The 25,929-nt window shown below is 37.1% G+C and overlaps 2 protein-coding genes across 2 annotated transcripts in view; one reads left to right on the forward strand and one right to left on the reverse strand.

The window, feature by feature from the left end:
• Positions 1-4,879, forward strand: part of LOC107193386 (proton-coupled amino acid transporter 4-like) — a 41,457-nt gene extending 36,578 nt beyond the window's left edge. The window contains exons 6-8 of the mRNA XM_015582826.1: positions 692-870; positions 1,590-1,759; positions 4,638-4,879. Of these exons, the coding sequence (XP_015438312.1) occupies positions 692-870; positions 1,590-1,759; positions 4,638-4,879 (591 nt within the window). The remainder of the gene's footprint in view (positions 1-691; positions 871-1,589; positions 1,760-4,637) is intronic.
• Positions 4,880-6,635: 1,756 nt separating this feature from the next.
• On the reverse strand, positions 6,636-17,652 carry LOC107193383 (sensory neuron membrane protein 2-like). The gene is made up of 8 exons (XM_015582823.1): positions 17,260-17,652; positions 12,541-12,695; positions 11,863-12,025; positions 10,229-10,477; positions 9,590-9,801; positions 8,563-8,734; positions 8,052-8,294; positions 6,636-6,949 (listed from the first exon to the last, which is right to left on the reverse strand). The coding sequence occupies exons 1-8, from the start codon at positions 17,650-17,652 to the stop codon at positions 6,677-6,679; spliced, it is 1,860 nt and encodes a 619-aa protein (XP_015438309.1). The 3' UTR covers positions 6,636-6,676.
• Positions 17,653-25,929: the final 8,277 nt, after the last annotated feature.

Here is a 25,929-nt window from a genome sequence, read left to right on the forward strand (position 1 = left end):
AAGGTTATTTATGAATTTGATTTAAATGACTATCTTTTATTGATTGTGAGATTGATTCTCTACCTTAATTAAGTTTATTGTTTAACATAATTGATTTTATTGCTCTGTTAAATATGTAGTATCTTGAAACGAATCAAATACACTGTATAATTTTGCAAGAAAGAAAAGAAGTATGTTAATAATTTTCATTCATAAAAGTAACGTCAAATATACCTGTCAGTAAAATCACCCATTTCATGTGCAACAACCTAAAAGATTTGATAAAACTAATATCCCAAAGCTGAATGCGAATGATTTCTATACTTACTAATTTCATAACTTTTATGAAATCTTTCTAAAAAATAGTTTGTTTTAATTTGTTTCATTTCAAGTTCTCGTCTCGTATTGTTGACCGTTAGTGTACATATATTGTCAATAATATGAGAACTACTTAATTCTTAAATTTGTAAAATAGTACTATATATACGACAATAGATATAAAATTATACAAATACAATATTTTAATAGTAAATGCGTCAGATATAAAATGTATTATTTCATATTAAAATACGACTATTAGCTGCAAACAATTAATATCACCGACAAGACAATCATGAAAATATTTATTGACGAAGTATATTTAATTAATACGTACTTCATTAAGCAAACAATGTAATTCTTCTAATTATTTCATGGAATTAATTTTGCATAGGTGATGCCTGTGGAGAATACCATGAGAAATCCGGATCACTTCCTTGGATGTCCTGGTGTCCTTAACATTACGATGTCGATAGTGGTGTCCCTTTATGCTATATTGGGTGTGTTCGGTTACATGACGTACGGAGAAATCTTATCGGGCAGCATCACATTGAATCTGCCTATAAGCGACGTGTAAGTTCTTTAAAACCTTGACAAAAGTAAGGAAGGGACGACTTAACCAATTGCTTTAAAATAGAAATCTTTTTAGAACTTCTATAGCATTTTACGTAAACATAAAAATCTTAACGTGACTGATTATGAATTTGAAATACGATTGATTCTTCAGACAAATTAAAATTATTTTATTCTATTTTTGCTGAAAACGTTAGATATGTACTATTGATAAATCATTGCTTCCAAATGACTTCCGTATAAGTTAGAACTTTTAGAACTTTTAGAAGTATTACAATTTTATGATACATAGTCCTTAGAAAAATAAAAAGTGATTTATTTACATTCCCTAATTTACTACCGTTAAAAATTCATTAAGAAACCTTTGTCGTAGATTAATAATATTACATTTTACTGTCGCTTAATTTTTTTTTCGAGCACTATTTCTGTGAAAGATGTAGGTAGGTATGAATAGACTACGGAAGTTTATGCAATTTAACAATTTCCGGTACTAACATCCAAAGATTAAAATGATACACAATTTTGATTTCTGTACAAGAGGATTCACTACGTTAATGATAACATAGAAATAGTATTAGACATTATATGAACCTTTATTTTATTGAGCTTTTCAAGTTAACAAACACTGTAAATGTATAAACACCTGCAGTCTAACTATGAACTTCGATAATCCACGAAAATGAAGAGGTCGTATAAGTAAAACATGCTTTTTTTTACAGTTTGGGACAAATAGTTAAAATACTTATCGCTTTAGCGGTTCTGTTCACTTATGGACTCCAGTATTTCGTACCATTGGAAATCATGTGGGAGTCTATGAAGGACAAATGCAGTCACAAATATCAAGGCATATGTGAAACTCTAATGAGGGTGTTCATGGTCCTTTTCACAGGCAAGTAATTTTCTCGTTTCTAATATTCCATTTTCCATATACATATCCGTTCCATACCTCATGAAACATTGCTAGTTACTTATTGTTAATTCAGTATTACTTTTTTAAATTTCTATGGTGAAATTTGTTTACTTCTCCTTATATTAAAGAATAGAATTTTTGTATTAGTCTTTTCTTTTGTTTACTAATATACATAGCACTAATGCAACAATAATATTATAAACGACACTTGGATACATAAGAAAGTGATGACTGTTAAAAATATGATTCTTTGTTTTACAAATTCATCATATAACACAAATTTGGGTATAATATACAAACATAATAATTTGCGATTAACGTTAAGGAAATTATTTATAAACAAAAAAATATTAAAATCGCAATGATATTTATGTATATTGTATTTTGTTGGATTGTAAAAAAGTATACATATAACAATAGTCAAAGCGTTACTTTTTTTCAATCCTACAAAACTACTATATATGTATACATATATAAATGTCACATTTTGAATAATTCTACATTCCTAAACTTTTATATTAGGCTGCTGATGATAAATGTCGTTTTGGATTTCAAATATGCAATGATAAGGTATAACTTCATTTTACAGAGTAGATGATTATAACTTGTTTTTAAAATGAAGTCGAAGTACGATCCATCTGATTGAACATATCTTTGCAATCAAGTTACCAGTTCATTGATCCCAGTTTCATGAAAATTAACATGGTTGAAATAAAGCGAATAGAAAAACGACATTTATTACGCAAAAACCTAATAAAACATCTAATCACAGTGCTCGAATACCATATTTTCCATATCTCTTTCGTTTCATTAGAATAGCAGAAATTTTACTACTGTATTTACATTCCCGTTAATTATACATCATCCTTCCGACTATGATTTATCAGTTAGAATTCACCGTTCGCGGAATAAATTGCTTCGGATAATGGTAATGGATAAAACCGGCGAATGTTTCAATATCGTCGCGATTACACTTCTGGTTATTGCTGGTCTAGCCTCAACGTGTATACCAGACGCGCGTGTTACTTTCCTAAGAAAGAAAGAGAGAAGCACACAGTTGTAATGGAAAGGTGGCGGCGGACTGGGCCAGGGGAAATACCTGTTGGCTCTGTAACCGCATGACTCACTGCCAGTCGTGAGCACCGTTCAGTGACTCGTGCTCGTTCAGCTTATTGAGAATCTAAGTGTGGGCTAATATTTACGTGGCTGGCGTTCTGACTTCTGAATGCGACGGCCGTCTTTCTTTTATTTACGACAGATGTAAAATCAGCAGACATAGTTGATTCTCTTAACCGTGGAATTAATAATGATATGTATAATTGAATTTAAATACCTGCATTAATGTCTCTTATGTTCTACGGAATTTCTAAACATTAATACTGTCCTTTTAACTCAAGAGAAAATTATATTCTCAGGTGGATAACAAGTTTTCTGAACGGTACATTTACTACAGATTCCTTATACTATTATCGTTATTAGTACCTTATTTTAATTGTGTAATTCACTTCTTTATACTTATAATATTTCCCTCGCCACTTTGCACTGTTTAATTTCATAATTTTAGCCAAAATTGAACAGTTGTAATTAAGAGAAGGAAAAACAAAAATTTTGAAGTCATTTTTATTCTTTGTTTGTAATTATATTTTCATGAATTTTCTCACGTTTTCATTTCAAATATTGATGAAAAGCTCATATAATCAAAGTACACATTTTCCTTTGAATATTTCAATTTGGTTTTATATGGTAATAAGCGAAAGAAATTACTCGTTTCAAGAAATGATGATTCTAATTCTCCAGCAAATATTGGAACAGATATAAGAATGATTCAGAAGAAGTATATAGAAATTATTGAATCTTTAAGTAACTATATGAGTTTTTTTAATATTCATGTAACTTCATAAAATACAATGAAATACTGAGTTCAATGTCGTTTAACATAGACATTATTGTATTTAACGCAAAGAATGAATTTCTATTTAATCTTTGTTTTTCAAAATAATCTTCGAAAAACGTGACTTTACATAAATATCCGCAAACAAATTACACATATTTTATATTTTCAGTTCGGAAGGTACTACCAGGGCCCTCTCTCACAATTAAACTAATGTCATTAGTGAAATTTTACGTCACAAACTACAAATTACCAGTATTAGTAAATTATGTTGCACAATAATAACAAATATCTTAATAAAACAAGTAGAGTTCTATAAGTAAATTTTTCAAATTGCGAGTCTGCTGATTGTCCTATTTAATATTTTCAAGTAATACCCACCTTGATAGAAATGAATGACTGATTAATACAGCTAAATATATTTTCTTTAATTGAAAATGGGTAACTGTGAAAATCAACGCAAACTAAAGTTGTGCGTGTTAAACAGCATAAAAACTTATTACAATTTGGACCATTTAGCCATAAACAATAAAAACCCAACATTATCAACCACTACTAAAATATTTAAAATTAACACAATCAATAAAAAATTCACTAATCAATATTCAGAGACATAAACTGTGAACAAAATTATCAGTTTTCTAGGACTTGTAAAAATTTTGCAAGTTTTCTGTAACTTCTAAAATGGTATTCATCGTGCAGTGAACAGTGATTAGTAGTGATTTAATTTGTAACTTATAAAGTTTTAAAAACTCTTTGTGCAACAGATATCTACAATCAACAACTTATAACTTGTAATTCCAATAACATTATTACTTGGTAAATTATTGTGAAATAGGCTCGAGGTCATTTTAAATTATAATAACTTAATTAGAAATAAATCACAGCATGTCTCTTCTGTGAACAAGTCTGGTTAGTATTATCGTTCAATGTATTGAATGAAAATTTTCTCTTTTCTTTTTACAGTTGTCGTGGCGTTGCTAGTCCCGAATCTGGAACCATTTATTTCTCTGGTCGGTGCAGTGTTTTTCTCCGTTCTCGGGATCAGCATCCCAGCGATCGTGGAAACAATTTCGTGCTGGGAGGGCCACCTGGGCGCCTACAAATGGCGGCTCTGGAAGAACTGTATGCTTCTGTTGTTTTCGATGTTCGCGCTGATATTCGGCACGTGGACGTCCATAGTGAACATAATTGACAGTTATCGTTAAGTGACACTCGAAATTTACTTTATTCTTACGTGGAAAGACTCATGTCTCTTATAAACGATTTCTTTCGACCAAGAAATCATTGGGACCTCGGATTCGTAGAAATAATTCTCCAATATTCGTACAGTAAGCATAACATTTGCTTACAATTACAATCATTCAGATACGAAGCATTCATTTTGAGAATTTGTCACTGTACATTCTGTATTTATTTTTATTGCCTACCTAAGTATTGGTTTTTAGACACGCGTAATATCATAGTCAGTTCGGTTAATGTTAAATCAGTTTTGAAAATCGTTACTTGGTGTCTTGCTCAGTATTTTTTTGTACGATCTCAATGGGGATAACTGAGAGAAAGTGACAACTTGTAGGACAATAGAGAATAGAATAAGTATTTATTGTAAATAATACATATGCATACGTGTCGGAAAGGAATGTAAAAAATACATACATGTGACCGTACAGTTACGTTTCCAAGTGACGGTAAATTGCGATTATTACTGTCACGACACGAAATATCATGACTCTTGTTGTCATGAAAACTAAAATGTTGTGCTATTGGATTTCGTGTTGCGACTTTAAAGTCACAAAATCAGAGCATTGTAATTGTTATGTAACATTTTTCAGACACTATCGCCTATTGTACGTGGTGAAAACTATATTGTCCATTGTCTTGACCGTGTTTATACAATTTGTAGTGTTTATAGGTAGATTGCCTATTATGTTATAGTATAATGAATTTCTTACTAATTCAGTAGCTTTCAAAAGTTATAATTTCGATAACAAACGCAGACAACTGCATGAACTACTTCACTCGACGCCGTGTCATTGTGCCATGACAGCAAAAGCCATGACTTGTCATGCGAAAACGTACCTTAATCCACTGACGACGTTGATTCGCAATTTTTGAGATTACCGTTTCAAATATTCATTTTTTTCTCAATTGTGCAGGTTGCTTAGGAAAAATAAGAATATGACTTCGTCTATTTATAACGATTTAAATTTTTTAATTGAAACACGACGATAGCTATGTAAGGACCTTAAAACCTGCGTTCGTCAATGGGTTAAGAGTTCGCTGACGACGCGACGATCGTTCAGTAATATATATACAGTTATATATATCTTCAGTAATATATATCTGTGGTCGTACTCAAGAGTAGCAGTAAACATTAACAACGAAAATGAATGACTTGAATATGTACTTAATTATTTTTTATACAAGGAAAAACAAGGATTTACCTGCTCGTGTATAAACATGTAGTATATGAAAATATTTAATTGTAATGTTATACTTCCGATGATGGTTACAAATATTATATTGTGTGACTGCCAATGTGTCAGCCCTTGTAAATACAGGGTACAGTATAATTAGTAATAATCACTTTACCAGTAAGCAAATGGTGCAATTATAATGCCTTTATATAAAATAGTTAATTTTATAAATGTTTCCTATTCGGATAAAACTCGATATAAAATGAAAATTTGTTAAACTCTTCTCATCAACTTTACAGAGGATTTAACAGTTACGAGAATATTTCACTAGGTATACAAAAAAATGTGCAAACGACTATTTGTTCAATAAGCTGAGAATACTCTTGAAATTTAAAATATCTTTCAAGCCTTCAGTTTGATCAATTGTAAGGGGTTTTTTGTTATTTAAGAGATAGTGGATTAAGTATTGATACATCTAATTGTAATACGAAAATGTTTAAGCAATTGACAAGAATAAGTATTTGCCGTTAATTTTACATAGGTCGTTATTTCGTTTGTGAATGTTTTCCATTCTACGAATCAGGGTACCTACATGCGTTGAAATCTCTCGAACGCGTTTGTATGCCATCGTGGTGGCCTGTGCGAATAATTGTATGGTTGCTGGTCCGACGACATTAGTGTTGATCGTATCATTGAACGCGTCGGTTCCACTTTGGATCGTGTATTCTTACATAGAAATAAGCTGACAGAGACCATGTAAATACCAACGATTAAAGGCAAACGTTGCAGAAACATGGCGAGACGTACCGATCGCATCGTTTGATACGATAACCCCACTACCTTTAATGTTGGCGTACTTCCCTGTAAAATATTTCTCCGTTTAATTATCTTCTAGTTTATTTTAAATTTCTACTTATAATACGATAAAATCCTGTGTTTATAGACGTGTATACATATTTTGATAAACAACGAAGTGACGAAAAGAGATCACATACTTTGGAAAGAAAAAAATCAAGAAAATAAAATATTCTGAACAATGAAAATTGTTTTTAAATTCTCTTAGTGTTATTTTCTAGTAATATATATTTTTTAAAAAGTCAGAGTCTCACGCATATACTGTCACTCCATAGTGCCCGGACAATTGCTTATTTTTAATAGAACGTAATTTAAATCATGTATGCTCCTAAACTGATTTTATTTCTTTTTGTTAATGTTGTATTATAGCTACCCATAACAGAGTATGGTGATATAACAAAACCCAGTTTTGTACAGAAACTTTTCAAATAATATTGAATAATTGGCGTCCTTTAAGGGCCGTCTACACCTACGACATTTGTGACAAAGTCTTTCAGTGTCTCCGGAGAGTCGGAGAACTGGCTGCCAGCATTGTTCACAGGTAGTCTATGAGCTTTTACTAAAATGTTCTTCAGATTCAGATTCTTAACATAAACTAGGACATAAGATATAAAGGGTTCCTCTGAATATTAAGACACGATAATTTACTGACAATCCAAGAACTGATAGAGAGATTATACCTATTCATTAAAGCAATGTTATTCTACAAGCCGCGTGTACACCATGGGATCACATATTTAACTTTAATACAATATTGCTGAGTATTTTAAGTGCATGATTTAAATTTCTAAACACATTTACGTAATGAAAACGTTAGAAAAATCGACATTAAATATTAATTTACAAATTTCAGTATCATTTATGTACAGTTACTACATACGAATCTACAAGTGCCCGGAAACTTATGAGCGGGAGTGTATGTTGTATACTCTTTAAATATAATAGGTTAATTAAAATGATTAATGCAGTATAGAAAATTTCTTTACAATCATGTAATTGAATACTTTCTAGTTTTGTTTAAGTTATGTAGGTGTGTATTATGTATATTGGTAGAGAAAAGTACGAGTTTTGAAATATTAATGCACGATTATGTCTCAAAAATTCTTACTTCTTCGCACCATACGAGAGGGAAATATCCCTCGCTGACATTAGAGAGAAGATCCACTGGTTGCTTAGTCAGTTTCATGTTTAATTGTGATTTCTTTGCCCCCGAAAGTGGGACTCCGGTATGTGGTTCGATGACAATGTACGTCGAATGAAGGTTTTCGACGGGTTTTAAACCACGGGCATACGTTAGAAGTTCCACATCACCGTGCAAAAAGTGCGGTTCCGAAAATATTACAGGTGCTTCCTGTAAATCGTCGAGCACTAAATGAAATAAACTGTATATCGTTATTAAATTGTGAATTTCATGCATTTGCAGTAGATTCAGGTATCAAAAGTTCAATAAAGCAAACAGTTTAATAAAGTACAATGGATGTTTTTATTTTGTTTAGAACCTAAGAGTTCTTAATAGAGTAGATGATTTTCTATTTGATTTCAGTTTCGGTAAATTAAAATATAGGAATCTATATTTGCATGAATATCCGCAGTCTGATAACAATTAATTACAAAGTTACCTGACACTTTGATAAATCGACCAAGCCTAGCGGCAAGCATTCCACTTTCTTGTTCACTACAGGACAGTAACACTGCGACTCGTTTAGGTACCAAACGCGTTCCTTCATTACAAATTTCGATCCGGTCATACCGTGTATCGAAATATCACTGTCATAATCAGCTTGCAGGCTCCTATCGTTTGTATAATACACGTGTTACACACATTAGTTACGTATAATTATACTATGTATTAATAAGTATATTCAATATTTAAAAAATATGGGGAAGTCTTATACAAGGTCTATCAACAAGATTGATTGAAATTTTATACAGGGTGAGGCACGTAAAACCGGCCACCTGAATAACTTGGCTGCTATTGGTGATAGGAAAAAATGCATCAGGCCAAAATTATTTGGTATCGAGGGGCTGATCATCCGATGTTACTAGTTTTTTGATAGGCGGAGGCGTCAAGGAGATGTGAAGGTCATCTCTGTTTTTTTAAATGGAACGGTATATTTGTTTACTTACATTCTGATAGAGTATTTCAAGACGAATACAATGACCTATTGGAAAGGTAAGTAAATTATTTTCCATCACAATTGGCTTAACCCAGACCATGAATGACCTTTCCAATAGGTCATTGTATTCATCTTGAAATACTCTATCAGAATGTAAGTAAAAAACATACCGTTCCATTTAAAAAAACAGAGATGACCTTCATATCTCCTTGACGCCTCCACCTATCAAAAAACTAGTAACATCGGATGATCAGTCCCTCGATACCAAATAATTTTGGCCTGATGCATTTTTTCCTATCACCAATAGCAGCCAAGTATAACACACAAATGACTTTTAGAAAAAGTTAATATTTTCATGTATAATGGCAAGATTATAATGCCATACGGCATAACACTACGTTTTAATCGTATTTTCCCAAAAATTTACAAATGATTGCTCAGTACATATTATGTTTAGTCGATAGTCATTACAACGTTATTTAACTGTTTCATGGAAACAATCTTTGGTACATTGAAAATTTTACTATACCTGCATAAGTCCCCTATAAACGTTGACACGAAAGGCAATGGTGTTACTAATGGTGGCCATGTAATCGTATCGGTTCCTCTTACACTATTGCAACTTTCAGAACCCCATATCTGTTGCACTCTCTCACCCATGTAAGATGTCGTGTCACCCAATAACGTTATATTTTTTACACCTCTGTTAACCGTGTATGGTCCATGAATAGTATTGTTTATCTAATAGCCATATTAGCATTCTTATTTTCATGTGTAAATCTGAAGTGTATGCAATATACTTCCTACTGTTTTTTCATTCTTTAAATTTTGATACGAATTTATGAATGGCTCTGTACTTTTTGTATTATTTATATAACTCAATACTTCTGTTAACCCCTAATTACAGATCGCTCGTCCTTGAGACGAATAATCCGACAACAACTATGTATGTTTATTGTAACGCTTTTAATAACCAACTGAATATTATTTTTTTGGTACCGTTATGGAAATAATGTGTCACTTACTGTGAATTGAAGATACTCAAACATTAAAGCTTTAAAACTTTGCATTAGATTGTAATACATAGTCATATAAGTATTTAAGGGATACATAACATTGAATATGTCCTCATATTATACTTTTATTTATTCTCGATATTTAATCTTACCTTTTGAAACATACTAAGTAGATAAACTCCTTCCTTGGCACCTTCCCTTAATACTGGCGGTCGTTTACTTTTCAACGTCTTACATATGAGATTCAATTCCGGAAATTTTTTTTCATTGCACGAAACTTTCACTCCATTAAAAAGTATATCTTGAGGACGTGCTTTTAAGAAAATACTACTACGATTTGGAAAAAGCTTTGGTATACTGTTGCCGTATTTTTGCATAAAGTTAGGAGGTAAACTCGATAACTGTTCAAAAAAGTTTTATAGGAAATTACTTTATTAATAACGTTAAATTGATATTTTTTTATGAACAATATTCAAATGTCCTGACTCTGTTACGTTAAATTATTTTGAAAAATTCAAAAAAATTGAAAGGTTTGAAAGAGAAATATCGATTTTACATAGAAATAAGCAGAAAATATAAAATAAGTTTCTTTTGTGTAGAATTTCATTTTTAATAAAAACAGCGCTACATATTTACCTAGTTCATGTGCACTTATCTCCGTTTATCACAGTTCCTTATCATAATTTTCATATTCTTTTTTCTGATACGAAGTACCCTGCCCAAAACAATTAAAAAATCTCTAACGTGTGAACTCCTATTGCTTCACCTAATCCAAAGAAACGAAACAAATGCTTATGGGTCTGATATATTTACATTTTTTGCGTACAATACCAATATCAAGTTTCAATTCCATAATAGAATTTTCAGGACTTATACGTGGTATTGACGGACACAGTAAATGCAATGGATGATCTTCTAATTGTTTTGAGCAGTGTTTAATTTGAAATAAGGAGAATAAGGTATGCATTTATAAATGTTTTGTTTTGTTCAATTAACTTAGAAATTCTTGAAAGTGTTGTTAATTATACACATAGAACATGGGCGTTGCCAAGGGGCTTTTGCCCCATCCTACAAGAAAAACATTGGATTTTGCCCCCCCCCCCACCCTTTCCAGAGTTATAAAATTTGTGCGTAATATTTAATATTGCAGTACAATTTAAAACACGACCAACAGCCTCTATTAACAAAACGCATACATTTTCAACGATCTATGACATTAAAAACAAAATAAAGTATGTCTGGCTACATACAGCCTTTTTCACTGTCACAATCGATGTGTTAATATTTTTGCCCCCCCCCCCCCGACTGATAACCTGGTTACACCCATGCACAAAGAATCATCATTTTAACGCGTGAATAATATTTTCTTTTGGGGTTTGTGGATTTCCGAAATCCACGAAGTAAATAATATTATTCTCACATGATCACAAATAAAAATCTAAAAACGAAGTGAGCTCCAGTGAACCTGATTTTCATTCTTTGTTTCATTAACTTTTCCGTCATCGCCGGTGTTTGTAAGAAAAGAAAGCGTTTTAATTAGTGTAGACGGTAATTTTCAGGATTAATTACGTTGTCAATTGTATTGATTTTACGATAAAAACAGTTCAATGTACGAAATCACACAGTCGATACAACAAAGCATTGCACAAACTTTTGGAAGAACAAACTTAAATTGTCAGCAACAGTAATTAAATTGATTTTTTATATTTTTTTGATAATTACTAATTGTAAAAGATAGATGTTCGTCAGGAATAGAAACGTTAATGTTATGCCCTGATTTTCTTACCATGAGTATAGTTCCTACGTATGCTGGATTTAACATCGTAACTTTGTCACTAGAAGATACATTCACACTTTTGTGTCTGTTAAAAGTGAACATCGCTTTTGTTGTATATTTAATTTCGTCCGCCTCTTCATCAATATCTAGTATATTCCTCTTCATGACTTCACTATGGATACGCGAATGAAGAAGTAAATTTTATTTGCGGACTTATTAATCGATTATAATAAAGGAGGAAGAAATTACAAAATTTTAAATATATTATGTGTACCAATAAAGGATCCTCTGTTCTGTTTACCAAATTTCACATTTGTTTATAAAAAAATAAAAACATACGCACCCTTAACAATATTTGCTGCAATTTCATTAAGAAATAGTGATTTACTTAACGGTACACATAGTTGTATAGTTAAATAATTTTATCTATTTTCTTAAATTACATTACGTTAATAAACAGATATTATTATTCAAATTAATCATCACTCTAGCAAGTGTTTCAAGATTTGTATATTCGTATATGTTTTTTAATAAGTTAACTATATAATGTTGTTACAAAATGTTCCTACGACCATATTATATGCCGTCTATAAATTTAGCAGAAGTCAGAGATTAGTCGTTAACACAAGTAACAAACTTTGTGAGAATGTAAAACATTAATCTAATTAAAAAATATTTCGTACTTACTCATAAACAATAGGCCCATATTCAATCAGATTCGGATTTTCTCCTTGCATGACTTCGTCAGGATTAGTAACATTAAATATATAACAGGCATATGTTAGATGTACAGGCGATATCCATGCTTCATACGCAGCGGTGCCTTTAATAAGTACTACTTCCTGTAAATTTTTGCTTCATAATTTGTATTGAATTTTTAAAAAAATTTAATTATGACATTTGCTGAAAATTATAATAATCCTCACTCCAGATATTTTTAGGATAATTTGTATAAAGCATGAAAAACCAGAAGAAAATTTAAAAAATTATACATTTGAGTTTTAAATACTGATAATCAATTTTTTTAGACATCCTTTCCTATCCATTATGTCTTTCTACAATTATACTTATAATTCATTTAATTATTCATTATTGATGGTATGTATAAGAAGTAGTAATACAACATACCGCTCGTGTAGAAAAGAGTATGTAAGACATCAAATATTCTTCAAACCAAAGAAGTAAACCAAATATAATTAGAATGATTCCAAACGCACTAACAAGAATCATTGTCCGCTGACTGTTATATGTAACTATTCAATTTTACCTCTAATTTATCATTTTTCTACAGTCAGGTTTAATTGTTACACACTCCTTATTCGTTAAGCACAAATATTACAATTTCTTCACATTATTATACATTTTTGTACGTTTCAACAGATGTAATAAACAAATGAAGTGCATGCCTATGCTGCAGCTGTACTAAAGCCTGCGACTTTACGGTGGCGCAATTCTTCACGTTAATAAATAATACTTTCGTGCAGTTATGTTACGCAGATTTACGATCCAAGCATGACCAATGTCATTAATTATTCATAATTAGAATTCTCGTACCATATTATTCTTTTTTTGCGATCAATATTCTACTTATGTAAACGTTTCATAGTCAATATCAGTAAACATGGAAATACACATTTGCCTAGGTTTTAGTACATAACAATAAAAAGCTGATATAAGATTGACTTTAATATGACCATTTTTTTTTTTAAATATTGATAACGAAGTATGTATAGAGAGAAATCATAAAAAAAGGGGTGTTTTTCTTTAGAGTTGAGTTTCTCGAAACCCCTCGAAACCCAAGAAAGTTTCGAATTTCGAGAATTAGAGACACTTAATTTAGAGACACCGGATTTATATCTCAAAAAATTGCTCCCAATTAGATCCTTCCGAATCTGAAATTGCTCCCACAGCACCGTTAATAATTAATGAGATATTCACAAAAGAAAAAGCAAAAACTTGTTGTTAACAAAATAAGTAGTAAATGGCCTTTTTACACAAATATTATAGCACCAAAAAATTGCACCCGATCTGTTTTATATTAATCAATTAAATTGTTTAATTGATATTAAAATTTATATAAATCAATCAATTAATTTTACATTAATCAATAGTCAGATATCTCAATAACAACCTATTAACGAGGAGCAAACGAAATATTATTGTTGCATGTCATATGGTAAGCGCTCGTTTATGCACCTTCGGGGTTATAGAGGGCCAGAATTCCAGGAATATTGCCATATACATACATACTTCAATATACATATATACATTTATTTATATAGTTGCTGCGAGTGGAGGCCCAAGACAGGTAGATGGAATCCCAAGTTCCGCATCTATCCACCTTTCACAATAAACCTTATAAATAACTTATATTTTAATTATCTAATACTACCGGTACTAAAATCCCTAGGCGGATGACTTCTTTCTTGAGCCTAAACCTATAAAAAACTAAGTTCCCTCGTCGGATGTCTTCGTTCTTCAGCTTAGAACTACTATCTTAACCCTTTCAGACCTGGTGGTCACATTTGTGTAGAGTGTAGATGAACTTTCTTACAAAATTCTTTTTTTTTCTTCAAAAAACTATCTAAACAACCTACTGAGTTAAAATGCGTATTGAAATATTTGGGAAACTCAGGCCTGAAAGGGATAATACTCCAAATTCCATAGTACAGAGGCCATATTAATCGTAATATGTACTGGCATACTATTGAAGATAATCTTAATATTCTTAATGCTAGTAACATAAAACAACATACACTAAACACTAATATACCGCGTATTTATTCGAAAAATAAAGGGAGGGTATATATACTACGTATACCTACTCTCAGAAGGTGAGTATGTATATTCAGAGAGATCGTTGTCTCAGAATGAAAAAAGATAGACTCGACTGTCGCGTTCACGTGTCTGTTTCCTTTCTCCCAGCCCCCCGTTGCAGGGATTCCAGCCGCACGTCGTTGTCATCTCCGTTCGGGAAGATCCGGCACATTTAAACCACGGGTCGAACCGTTTTACGGGCCCGGTGTATAAATGTACCTTTAGCCCGACGTGCTTCCACAGGAACACCACACTAGGCCGACGTCATACCCGGCGCACACGATCGAATACGAAACGTTGATCTTTCGCAACTGTGACACTGTAACCAAATGGACGAATCGGAATCACGCAGCGTCATCGGTGTAAAATCCCAACGCAATGTACCGATCCTGTACACCGGATATTCCGACTGCCGCATGGAATCGACACGGTAATACGGATCAGCGTGCAGCGTGGGTATGACGCGGGAGGGCAATACAGTTAGGGAATCCGGTCAATTTGCACTAATGTGCAAACACGACGGCCGATTCACCTGCCTATATCGCAAGGTGATCGGTCCGAACAAAATTACACCGAAAAAAATTGAAGTTAAGTGATTGAATAATTACTCGGGATATGTTAGAATATCTTAAACTGAAACGAATGAGATAGATGGAATGAGAAAAGTTCCATCGATCATTTTGTTTACGCACTTAATATTCTATGTACCAAGCAGTCATTAAGTCTATGATGAACTACGTTAAACTACATTAGTTATTATTGGTCTTCATATGAAGATTTCTGAAACAAACCCTGAAAGATTAGAACAAGAGATTATTATTGCTCTTCATATGTGATGTCTTCATACGATGATTCCTGAAACAGAAAGTCAAAGAAATTTGATAATACGACGATTCCTGAAACAGAAGTTTAAAAGATCACAACAAAACATGTTAATGGACATTTCATTATGCATAAATTTGAATAATAATTGCAATAACAATTTCAATAACAACATGTAATAAGCATAAAAGTATATCGATATATTTTTATACGTATTTTAATTCGATAATAGATATTCAAAGTATTTATCACAATAAAATATGGTTACGGACATTTCATTTTACATAAATTTCAATAAGAATATCAATAACAACATATACATAATAAGACTAAATAATATAATAACATGGTTTTATAGACATTTTATTTCGGTGGAGTTGAAATTAAATCCCACGACGATACCTAACCTGAAACAGAAAACTCAAGGTATTATCTTCTCATGTCGACAAACTTGTGTTCATTGTCGAAATTTCTGTAGATAACCCGAAACAAACTAATTCATTGGATATTCATTGGATAAGATGCTGAAAAGGAAACGGATTAGTACACACAAAATATTAAGAATCAGTCTTTATTATCGAAAAAAATGAATTTACTAGAACGGTAGACTCGACTATTAAGCAAATGAATTTAAGCAAAAAATGAATTATGTCTCTGTGCAAAGCTAAAACAAGAATAGATTTTATCGCGACTTTATTAGTTCATTTGTGATATGCAATAATCAATATTTAACATAATAAAAGTATTAAAATCGAAATAATCATAAATTACTGCATCGAAATTGAAATTGTACTCGTGTAGAGATAGAAATAACGAATTAACGGCGACTCTACTTGAAAAGTTGCTATCAATATGAAGTATCAATTTGCATTTGCATATTTCTTCAGCTGCATCATTGATTTTTGCAGAGAGATTCAAAAAATTTACAAAAATGTACACTATTTTGATATCAATATTGTATGCAAGTAACGTATTACGATTGAGTAATTAATCTACTAACACCTCGAACAACAAATAGTCATGCCTACTTCGAAAGACTCTAATTAAACTTTAATCTCAAATTGACTTTAATTTTCATTATTCTTGTGGCAAATGTCAGTAATTAATAAAATCTTCAATCTAAATTGTAGGTAAAGAGGGGAGAGACGGTGTGAATCGTAAATGGTTATTTATTTAACACTGCGTGTCCGATCTCCATAGCATCCACTCGACGACTGACTCGACAAAAGGACGGTCATCGACGCAACAAAGAACGAATACGACGCTCGGTTTCGAGCGAGCGTCGATGACTACACAGTACACAGCCGCCAACGGTCGTCTTCCGCGACAAAGTATCGCGTAGCGAACGGTTTCGTTAACGAGAAACATCGTATCGCCTACAGCTCGGCCATTCCTGACATTGGTGACCGACCGCGGTCACGGTACGATACACGGCAACGTACTCCGTACAAACTTATCTTAACCATAAATTTATGCAACTTCCTAACCGATATGACCCGATAACAAAACACAATTTACGCAACTTCTCGGTTTGCTCGAAATATAAACGTATAACTGTAAATATAAATATAGACATAAGGGTAACGCATAAATGTAAATATAAACTTATCCATTCTAGGTATAACCTATCCTAATTTACAAGTAGCCTTAGGTTACCTCGCGAGACCAACGTTTAATTTGGTCGGGACCGACAATTCCGGTGAACGGTACGCGCGATTTCTGAAATCCTTCGATATCACTAACGACATATCGGTCGTTGTCAAGTACCTTCGTCACAACGTATGGTCCCTTGAATTTCGGCAGTAACTTTCTATTTACACCAGGCGCAACAACGTGATTTGAAATTACAACATTATCTCCAACCTGGTATTCTATCGCTGGTTTTCGCTTCCAGTCGTACAATCTTTCGTTTTCGAGCTGACATTTTTCAATCTTCCTGAAAGCAGCGTCGCGAAACGCAGACAAATCCCTCTCTACGCTGATATTCGCATCTAATTCTAATCGTAACTTATCGTTAACGAGACCTAACTGGTTCATTCCAAACAACAAACGACTCGGTGTTTCGGCAGTCGACCGACAAACGGAATTGTTTAACGCGAACTCTACTTTATCCAAAATTTTGAACCATTTGTCTGGGTCTTCCGATAATTTCGCCAGCATGGGCGCAATAACGCGGTTGAATCGCTCTACTTGTCCGTTTGCGCGGGGTGTCGCAGTCGCTATCAAAACTTGCTCGACAGATTCTTCCTTCAAAAAATCTTTAAACGCACCGGACGTAAAACAAGTTCCGCGGTCACTGACTATTCGACGGGGTTTGCTATAACTTCGGAAATAGTCTTTTAAGTGCTTAATTGATTCGTTTGATGTTGTCGATTTACACGGATAGAGCTTAATAAATTTTGTAAAACCGTCTATCACCGATAATATGTGTTTCATACCGTTGCTTTTCTCAAGCGGACCTAAATGATCGATATGTAGTGTCTGAAATGGGACGTTATCTTTCTTTATACTATGTAAATATCCCTCGACTCTTCCACTAAAAGGCGAAAACTCTATACATTTCAAACAGTTTCCGATATAGGCTTTCACTTTTTTGCGCACACCCGGAAACCAATAAATTCTAGAAATATTTTCGACTACTTTGTCGGTTCCTAAATGGCCTAGGTCGTCGTGGCACGTCCTAATTATTATACATTACTTTCCATCGACTGTGGAACATAAAACAATAGTCTACCGTCGTCAAATTTTTTATATACCAAACCGTCACGCAACTCGTAATATTTTTCTCTCCTTCCTCCAATGGCTCTCTAATTTTTTTGATTTCCTCATCTTGAGTTTGTTTGAGTGACAAAACGTATTCAAAGGTGTTTGGTTCCAAAACCAGGACACTGCCACAGCGACTTAAAGCGTCTACGTGTGCCATCTTTATCCCGGCTCGGTGCTCGATATCGTAATCGTAATTCTGTAAGAAGATCGCCCAACGCGCGATACGTGGATTGACTGTTTGTTTACTCAACGTGAGACGGAAACTGTCACAATCTGTGATAATCTTGAAACGAACACCGTAGAGATAAATGTGGAATCTCTTAACGGCATGAATCACGGCTAAACATTCCAATTCGAAGCTTGAATATTTTGATTCTGCTATCATAGTCCGCTTGCTAAAATAAAATACAGGTCGAAAAAAACCGTTAGTTTGTTTCTGAATTAACACCGCGCCGAACCCATTTGCGCTGGCGTCGCAGTGCAATTCTGTTTTAAAATCGGGGGAGTAAATAGCCAAAACCGGTTCGGTTGCCAATTTACCCTTTAAACACGTAAAAGCTTCGTTTTCTTCTGAGCCGAATCTAAAAGACGCACCCTTTCTCAATAACTCGTACAGTGGTTTCGCTATAATAGAAAAATTCGGTATAAAACGCCTAAAATAACTCGCAAGGCCCACGAAACGCTGCACGTCCTTCACCACTCGGGGAGTCGGATAATCCAGAACGGACTCGATACCGCCTCGACTGGGACGAACACCAAATTCATTAATTAAATAGCCGAGATATGTAACCTCGCGATAAAAAAACGAACACTTATCCAAACGAAACTGTAAATCCTTTTGCGCGGCTAAACGGAAAATTTCTTACAAAATTACAATGTGTTCTTCGATTGTCTTTGTCGCTACTAAAATACCGTCTAGATATAACAAAATTTTATTTTCCTTGACTAATGTTAGAGAAGAAGGTTATACGTGAAAGGCTGCGATTTTACCGTCTCTTTATTGTTAGAAAAATAATACACTCATATGTATACATATATCGATAACCCTGCCTAAGAATTGAGAGCTGGTTTATGACCGTCACAGCCGACGACCAACGACAAAGTGTGCCTGTCCATCCTGCAATTGATCTGTCCTCAGACATAGAGTCTACAAAAAAAAACAACGTTGACATGTGACAAAACTCCCATAATGAGCCATATTTAATAGCGTGAGCATATATTTAAACATGAAATGGACTTATTCTTGCAGAAGTAAGTGGAGAGAGAAAATGATCTTTCCTCGGGACTTTAATTTCCTGGCTTCATTTTATTTCTCTTTTTTTTTTCTTTTCACCCGGTAAAGTGGCAACGTTTGCCTAACTTGAGCGATGTTCGCCCTACTTCCAGGAATGGCAACGTTTGCCTAGCTTGAGCGACGTTCGTTGTACTTCGGGGAGCGGCTACGTTTGCCTAGTTTGAGCGACGTTCGCTGTACTTCAAGGAGTGGCAACGTTTGCCTAGCTTGAGCGACAAGTGAGACTTGCCGAAGCCACTTAATTGCCAATTGCAAAAAAACGGGCCCCTGCCCCTCTTTTCTGGAGCGAGCTTTCGCAGGCATTTCCGGATGACATCGCGATGGCTTGTTTGCGCGAATACATTTTAGAGTAAATGTACTCAACTTCTTACTCGTCAGATTCTGCGCCGTCGGTACCGTCTTGCACCGTTATCCACCGTTTCAGCCTATCGGCAGCGGCTACGGTACGTTTGCCTCTCGATCCTTCCCTCAGATCCTCCACCTCGTACCGATCGTTTAGCAGGACTTTGATGATTCGAAAAGGTCCCTTAAACTTAGCTAGCAATTTTCGGCTACTCCCAGTAGCCCCTTCACTCGTCACTTCCAACATGACGAGATCGCCGCTGTTGTAAATGGTTGCCGTCCTTCGTGTCTTGTCGTAATATTCTTTCTGCTTCCGTTGCGACACCGAAATATGCCGTTGCATCTGTTCTCGAAGCTGCTGTACGTCCACGCGATCTATCTCCTCCTGCACCTTACTTAACAACCATCCTTCCGCGGGACTCTTTGTTTCATAACCAATGAGTGCCTTGGCAGGTGTCGTGCCTATGCCTTTGTTCAAGCACGTGTTCAGCGTGCTCTGAACTCTTTTGACGTAGTCGTCCCAGTGCGACGGATCCGTGCCTGCAGTTGTCGTGGCTAGAGCTGCTATTATTATCCTGTTATATCGTTCGCATTGTCCGTTAGCCCTTGGAGTGGCAACTGCGTTAAGTATATGTTTGATCCCATATGCTTCGCAGAAGGTTCTAAACGACCTTGAAGTGAAAGCTGTCCCACGGTCACTAATTATTCTAGTTGGGCATCCAAAAAGATATATAATGTTCATTAGGCTTTTCGCAACGGACCGTGTCTTTTGATTTTTCAGGGGCTCAATGATGACAAATTTAGTGAAAGCGTCAACTATCACCAATAATCTCAAAAGGCCCTACATGGTCAATGTGTATTGTGTGAAATGGCATAGGAACTTTCTCAATCGGATTCAATTTACATTGTCTCTTTCCTTTCGTGTTCTTATAGTACGCGCAACTCAGACACGCTCGTACATATTTAAGGATGAATCTTCTCATTCCGGCGAACCAATAATTTTGTTTAACCCTCTCCAAGGTCTTTTCTACGCTCAAGTGTCTTGCGTCGTCATGACATAACTACATATTTGCATCCTAGCATTTTTAGGTACCATCCATGCCTTAGATCCATCTTCTAAGCGCCTGTAAATTTTGTCATTCTTAATGGTGTAGCTATCGAAGTACTGCTTACTGTCATTTGTCCGCTTGCCTGCCAACATAGTTCTGATTCTACTCAATTGTTCGTCTTGTAGTTGTGCGGCCAGTATCCAGTCAGCTTCGGTCAAATCTATACGGTCGACTTCTAATTCGACAGACATCGGGTTGCGGCTTAGCGCATCCACGTGTGCCATTCTAGTTCCTGGACGATACTCAACGTCGAACATGAAATCTTGAACTTCAAGCCACCATCGCCCTACGCGAGGTAGCAAGTCCCTTTTTGTGAGTGTAGTCCGTAGTGCATTGCAGTCAGTGATGACTTTAAAATGGAGCCCTAATAGGTATACCCGAAAATGCCGTAACGCGAATACTACCGCCATCGTTTCGAATTCATACGAATGGTAGCACCGCTGATCAGACGTAGTTTGTTTACTATAATACGCTACAACTACCATTTTTCCGTCATTCTTACGCTGCATTAACATGGCGCCTACGCCTAACGAGCTGGCGTCCGTATGCAATTCTGTTGCCAGGGTTGGATCGAATATCGCTAAGACTGGTCGAGTCATTAACCTACTTTTTACTTCTTGGAACGCGTGTTCCTGCGGATCCCTCCAAACCCATGGTTCGCTCCTACGAGTAAGTCTGCTGAGAGGCTCCACAAGTGTTGCAAATCCCTGAATAAATTTTCGGAAATAACTGGCCAAACCCAGTAACTGCCTAATTTGTTTTACGGTCGTCGGAGCTGGCATTTCAATCCGTGATTTGAAAAGCGCATATTTACTTATTTTAAGCGTAAGATTGTGCGCTCGAAATTTTTCTAGGACGCTTTGCAAATGCCGCAAACCTTCCTCGACGCTATTTGATGGAATTATAACATCGTCAAGGTATGGATAGGCAATAGTATTTTTTAGCGGTCCTAGCACTAAATCCATCAGTCGTTGAAAAACTGCAGGGGCGTTTGTGAGGCCGATGGACATCCGTAAGAATTCGTAGTGCCCTTCAGGGGTAACGAACGCTATTTTTGGTATAGATGTTTCTTCAACCGGAACTTGATAATAGCCCGAAGCTAAATCTAGCGTTGTAAAATACCGGTTGTCGCCCAGCCGATCTAACTGGTCGTCTATTAATGGTAATGGGTATCTATCCTTAATTGTAATCGCATTCAACTTGCGATAGACGATACACAACCGGTAATCGCCGGTTTTCTTTTTTATTAGGATAATCGGACTCGCATACGGTGAGTGTGATTCCCGAATTATTTGGTTGTCCAGTAATTCTTTTATCATATCCCTAAGAATTGTTTTTTCTGTTTCGGCCATACGGTACGGGTGGTAAGTTATCGGTATATCTGTCATGCATCTTATTACAAGGGACGCCGTGTTTGTTTTACCGAGCTCTCGCATAGACCGAGATATTCTATCGCCGAATTCATCAAGCAATTTCATGCTGTCCTGTCTCTCCTACGCGGTAATATTCCCAAAGTCGAGTTCTCCGCTATGATCTTTTCCGTCCACTATCTCAAAGACTTCCGCCGTGTTCCCGATAGTCTTCAACACAAGCTGGTGTTGCTTCTTAATCATTACGATGTGTTCCTGATCTAAGAAATCTCTGCCTATGACTATATCGCGTGTCACAAATTCGTCTGGTACTACTAACGCGTCTACATTTGCGATCACGTCTTGTACTCGTAATTTGATGTGTACTATCTTATCTGAAAGAACAGTGTGTCCCGAAAATCCTTTCAACGCGACGGTCGTGGCAGTGTGTACGTGCATATTGAATTTAGTAACAAGAGATGAGCGGATTATCGTGCAGGCGCTGCCGGTATCAATCAGCCCTTTTATTTTATAGTTATTAATATGTACGTTTTGTTCATAAATGTTGATTTTTGGATTTGTCGATACCGTTACTGCACAAGCGTTCCTGGTAGATGGGCATTTATTGCTCGCATGTCCTAGCCGTTGGCAGTTCGTACACTCGACTCGCGGTTTAACGCAATTCTTTGCGATATGCCCCATCTTGTTACAATTGAAACATGTTACCGGTCGCGCAGCTAATTGACAGTCTATCTTTTGATCTACTTTTGTAGGCGCATTCAACGGTCCCGGTTTGTGTGAACGATCCCGGAATTTTGTAACAAAAGCTGTTTTTTGGAAAGTGATTTCCGCCGGTATTACGCCCATGGTATTCATAAACGCGTACAACGAATTAGCGTCGGTGTGCTGGGCTGATCGTATTGTCCGCGCTATACTTTCATCTTTTATTCCGCCGATAACTAGGTCGATAATATGATTATCGGGGATAGCAATATTTAACAGCCTTATCTTACTCAGCTTAGAAAAACAGTAATCACCTAACGATTGCCCCGGCGTAGCCTCGTAATTTGCGGCATCTTTAAATAATTTGTCGAAAGGTACTGACTTACGGAACAGTTGGAGGAGAGCACTTTTCCAGTCGTCCCATGTAGCCGTTACCTGTCTGGTGGTGTCATACCGCGTGCGAGCATGGCCTCGTAGTCGTCCTGCTATCAATCTCATGATAGACCTCCCGTCCCATTCATATTGTTCAGCCAGTTCGTCGATGTACTCTACCCATCGTTCCACCGTCAGTTCGTCTTGCGCTGGATCGAAAACAGGAATCATTTTGTCATCCCCAGCCTGTATGTTCGAACGTTGTCCCAACGGTCGGGTACGTTGTACGTCTTGGATCATCTTTTCTAATTGCTCGATGCGTTCCCGTTGCTTGGTCTCGACTGACGAACTGCGAGAACTCTTCCTTCTCTTACTTGCCCTCCCAGTAGTAGTAGTAGGTACAACGGTCTCCCGGGAGGGGGGAAGTGCGATTTCCCCCCCAAGGCCCAGCCGTGGCTTATGGCGCCGGTGGCTATCACACAGCCCCCGCCACGTTAGCAGGGGGGCTGCCGTGGGCATTACCCGGGGCTATTATTTCCCCCAGTTTTCCAACCCGACCAACTTTTTTAGGCCCGGGCCACATGGAGGCGAGGAAGTACTCGCCGGGGGGCAGAGAGTCACTAGGATCGTCCCTTCCCTACCTAAATGAGTGTCTATGGAATATGGTCGTCGGGGCAACCGATCCTTCGTCTCCAAAAGTGAGTACCGGCTCACTCTTTGCTTCACCCACAGACCGAGTCTGTACCAGGGGTGGAATCATCGTGCTTGCGTACGTTCCATCATTGAGAGAGAGCTGTGTCGCCTGTTTCAACCCCCTATCGTACTACCTGCCTATGTCCTGAATATTTCAGGAGCCCCCCCTCCTCTGATACCCCTTACAAATCCACCACCCCCCTCAAGGACAAGGAGAGAGTCCCGGGACTCCGATAGAGATACATGGGGAGGCCGTTCTAGCCGACCTCAAGGAGAGACGTGGTCGGGTTCGGCGATCACCTCCCCTGGGAGCCGCGGTGGACCATAAATGAATCCACCGCCAGTATGAATCTAGTCTAAAATCTGTAGCGGGGTATGTGATTTTACAAAAATGGAAAACGAAGTAGAGTAGGTCGCGCCCTCCCCCCACCCTAGATTTAGAAGGAACGCGACACGAACGGTGGCCCACCGGACTTCGCCGAAGTTTCTCCGAAGAGGAAACATCAGTTTCATCAGGGACCAGCATCCGCGTTCTGGGTTCGCGAATCTCGCCCCTCCCTAATGGTCGACGCCCTCTCTCTCCGGCGTACCACGGATCGTTGCAGCGTGTGCCAGGCGCCTTCGTGACCCGTCGACATATGTGTTCCGGGGTCACGAGTGTTTACCGGCACGTGGGGCCTATTTTCGGTAATGCCATACCTTACGTCCGGCGCCTCGTTCGTGAGAACTGCCTTCCGGAATACGATGACCGCGGGGCTCGTTGGGCCGTGGTCCCGCAAAGACATGCTCTTCACGCTTCCGGGACTCGGTTCGCCAGTATATGCCCCGCTGTCCGGAATCGCATTCGGGCCCCTACGCGTTTTTAATCTACTCAAGGCGGCACGTCCAGGCCCCCAAAGGGTTTAATACCTGGAACGGCCATCGCCCCCCTTCCCTCGGGCCCGAATGAGCGCTCCTGGCGTTTGTGTCTCTTACCTCTGTTCCGGTGTCCTCTCGTTGAAGATCCGCCCGGTCCAGTTTATGACCACGCGTCCTTAGTCGCTATCCCGTACGCTATTCGGTATCGGTGTCCTTTGCCCACGGAACGCTGACACAGGTTTGGATGTGTGTTCGGTGTACACACGCCTGTGCCAACATCCGCGATCGGACTCCCCGATTCCTATCTTAAATTAGTTTGAGAACGGAGGGGGAATTTTAGGCCTAATTGTCCCGTCCTTGGACAAATATTTCTACCTACCCCCTCCACGGACGGTCTTTGGGTTCCGGGCCCTTGCCACCCCCGGGCTACTTCCCAGAACCCCCCCGGTCCGTTGTTCTCCGTGGATCCTATGATTTTTGTCACTGTGATCCCTGTGGAGGGTACTGGCTCTTAAAGAAGAGTTTTCCGTCGTCCCAGGATCACAGCGGAGATTGAGAGGCTAAATACGGCTGGAGTCGACAGGGTTCCCCATCTATCTTTTCCCCCGTGGTGCCTCTTCACGAGTGGTCCTCGGGAAGCATGTCGGCAGGCTTACACCCCCTGTCTGCTTTTACCCTCCCGACTCGTATCTCATCATCCCGTGTTCACAGGTTGGATCCACGTTTATATACTACTTGTTGGATAGCTTGAAGCAGCCTGTCCCTTCACCTTTACGAGTTCCCCGTTGGTGGCACCGGGTGTCCTCGTAGGATCGGGGGGGAACTGAGAGGGAGTTTTTGTGCCTGGACGAGACTCTCCCCCTACACCCTCCCTCTTCACGTAAGGTCCACGTGGATCGAGCTTCGGGACAAACATTAGTCCCACTCTTTC

The sequence above is a fragment of the Dufourea novaeangliae genome, unplaced genomic scaffold (assembly GCF_001272555.1).
Source record: "Dufourea novaeangliae isolate 0120121106 unplaced genomic scaffold, ASM127255v1 scaffold27, whole genome shotgun sequence".
NCBI classification, from domain to species: Eukaryota; Metazoa; Arthropoda; class Insecta; order Hymenoptera; family Halictidae; genus Dufourea; species Dufourea novaeangliae.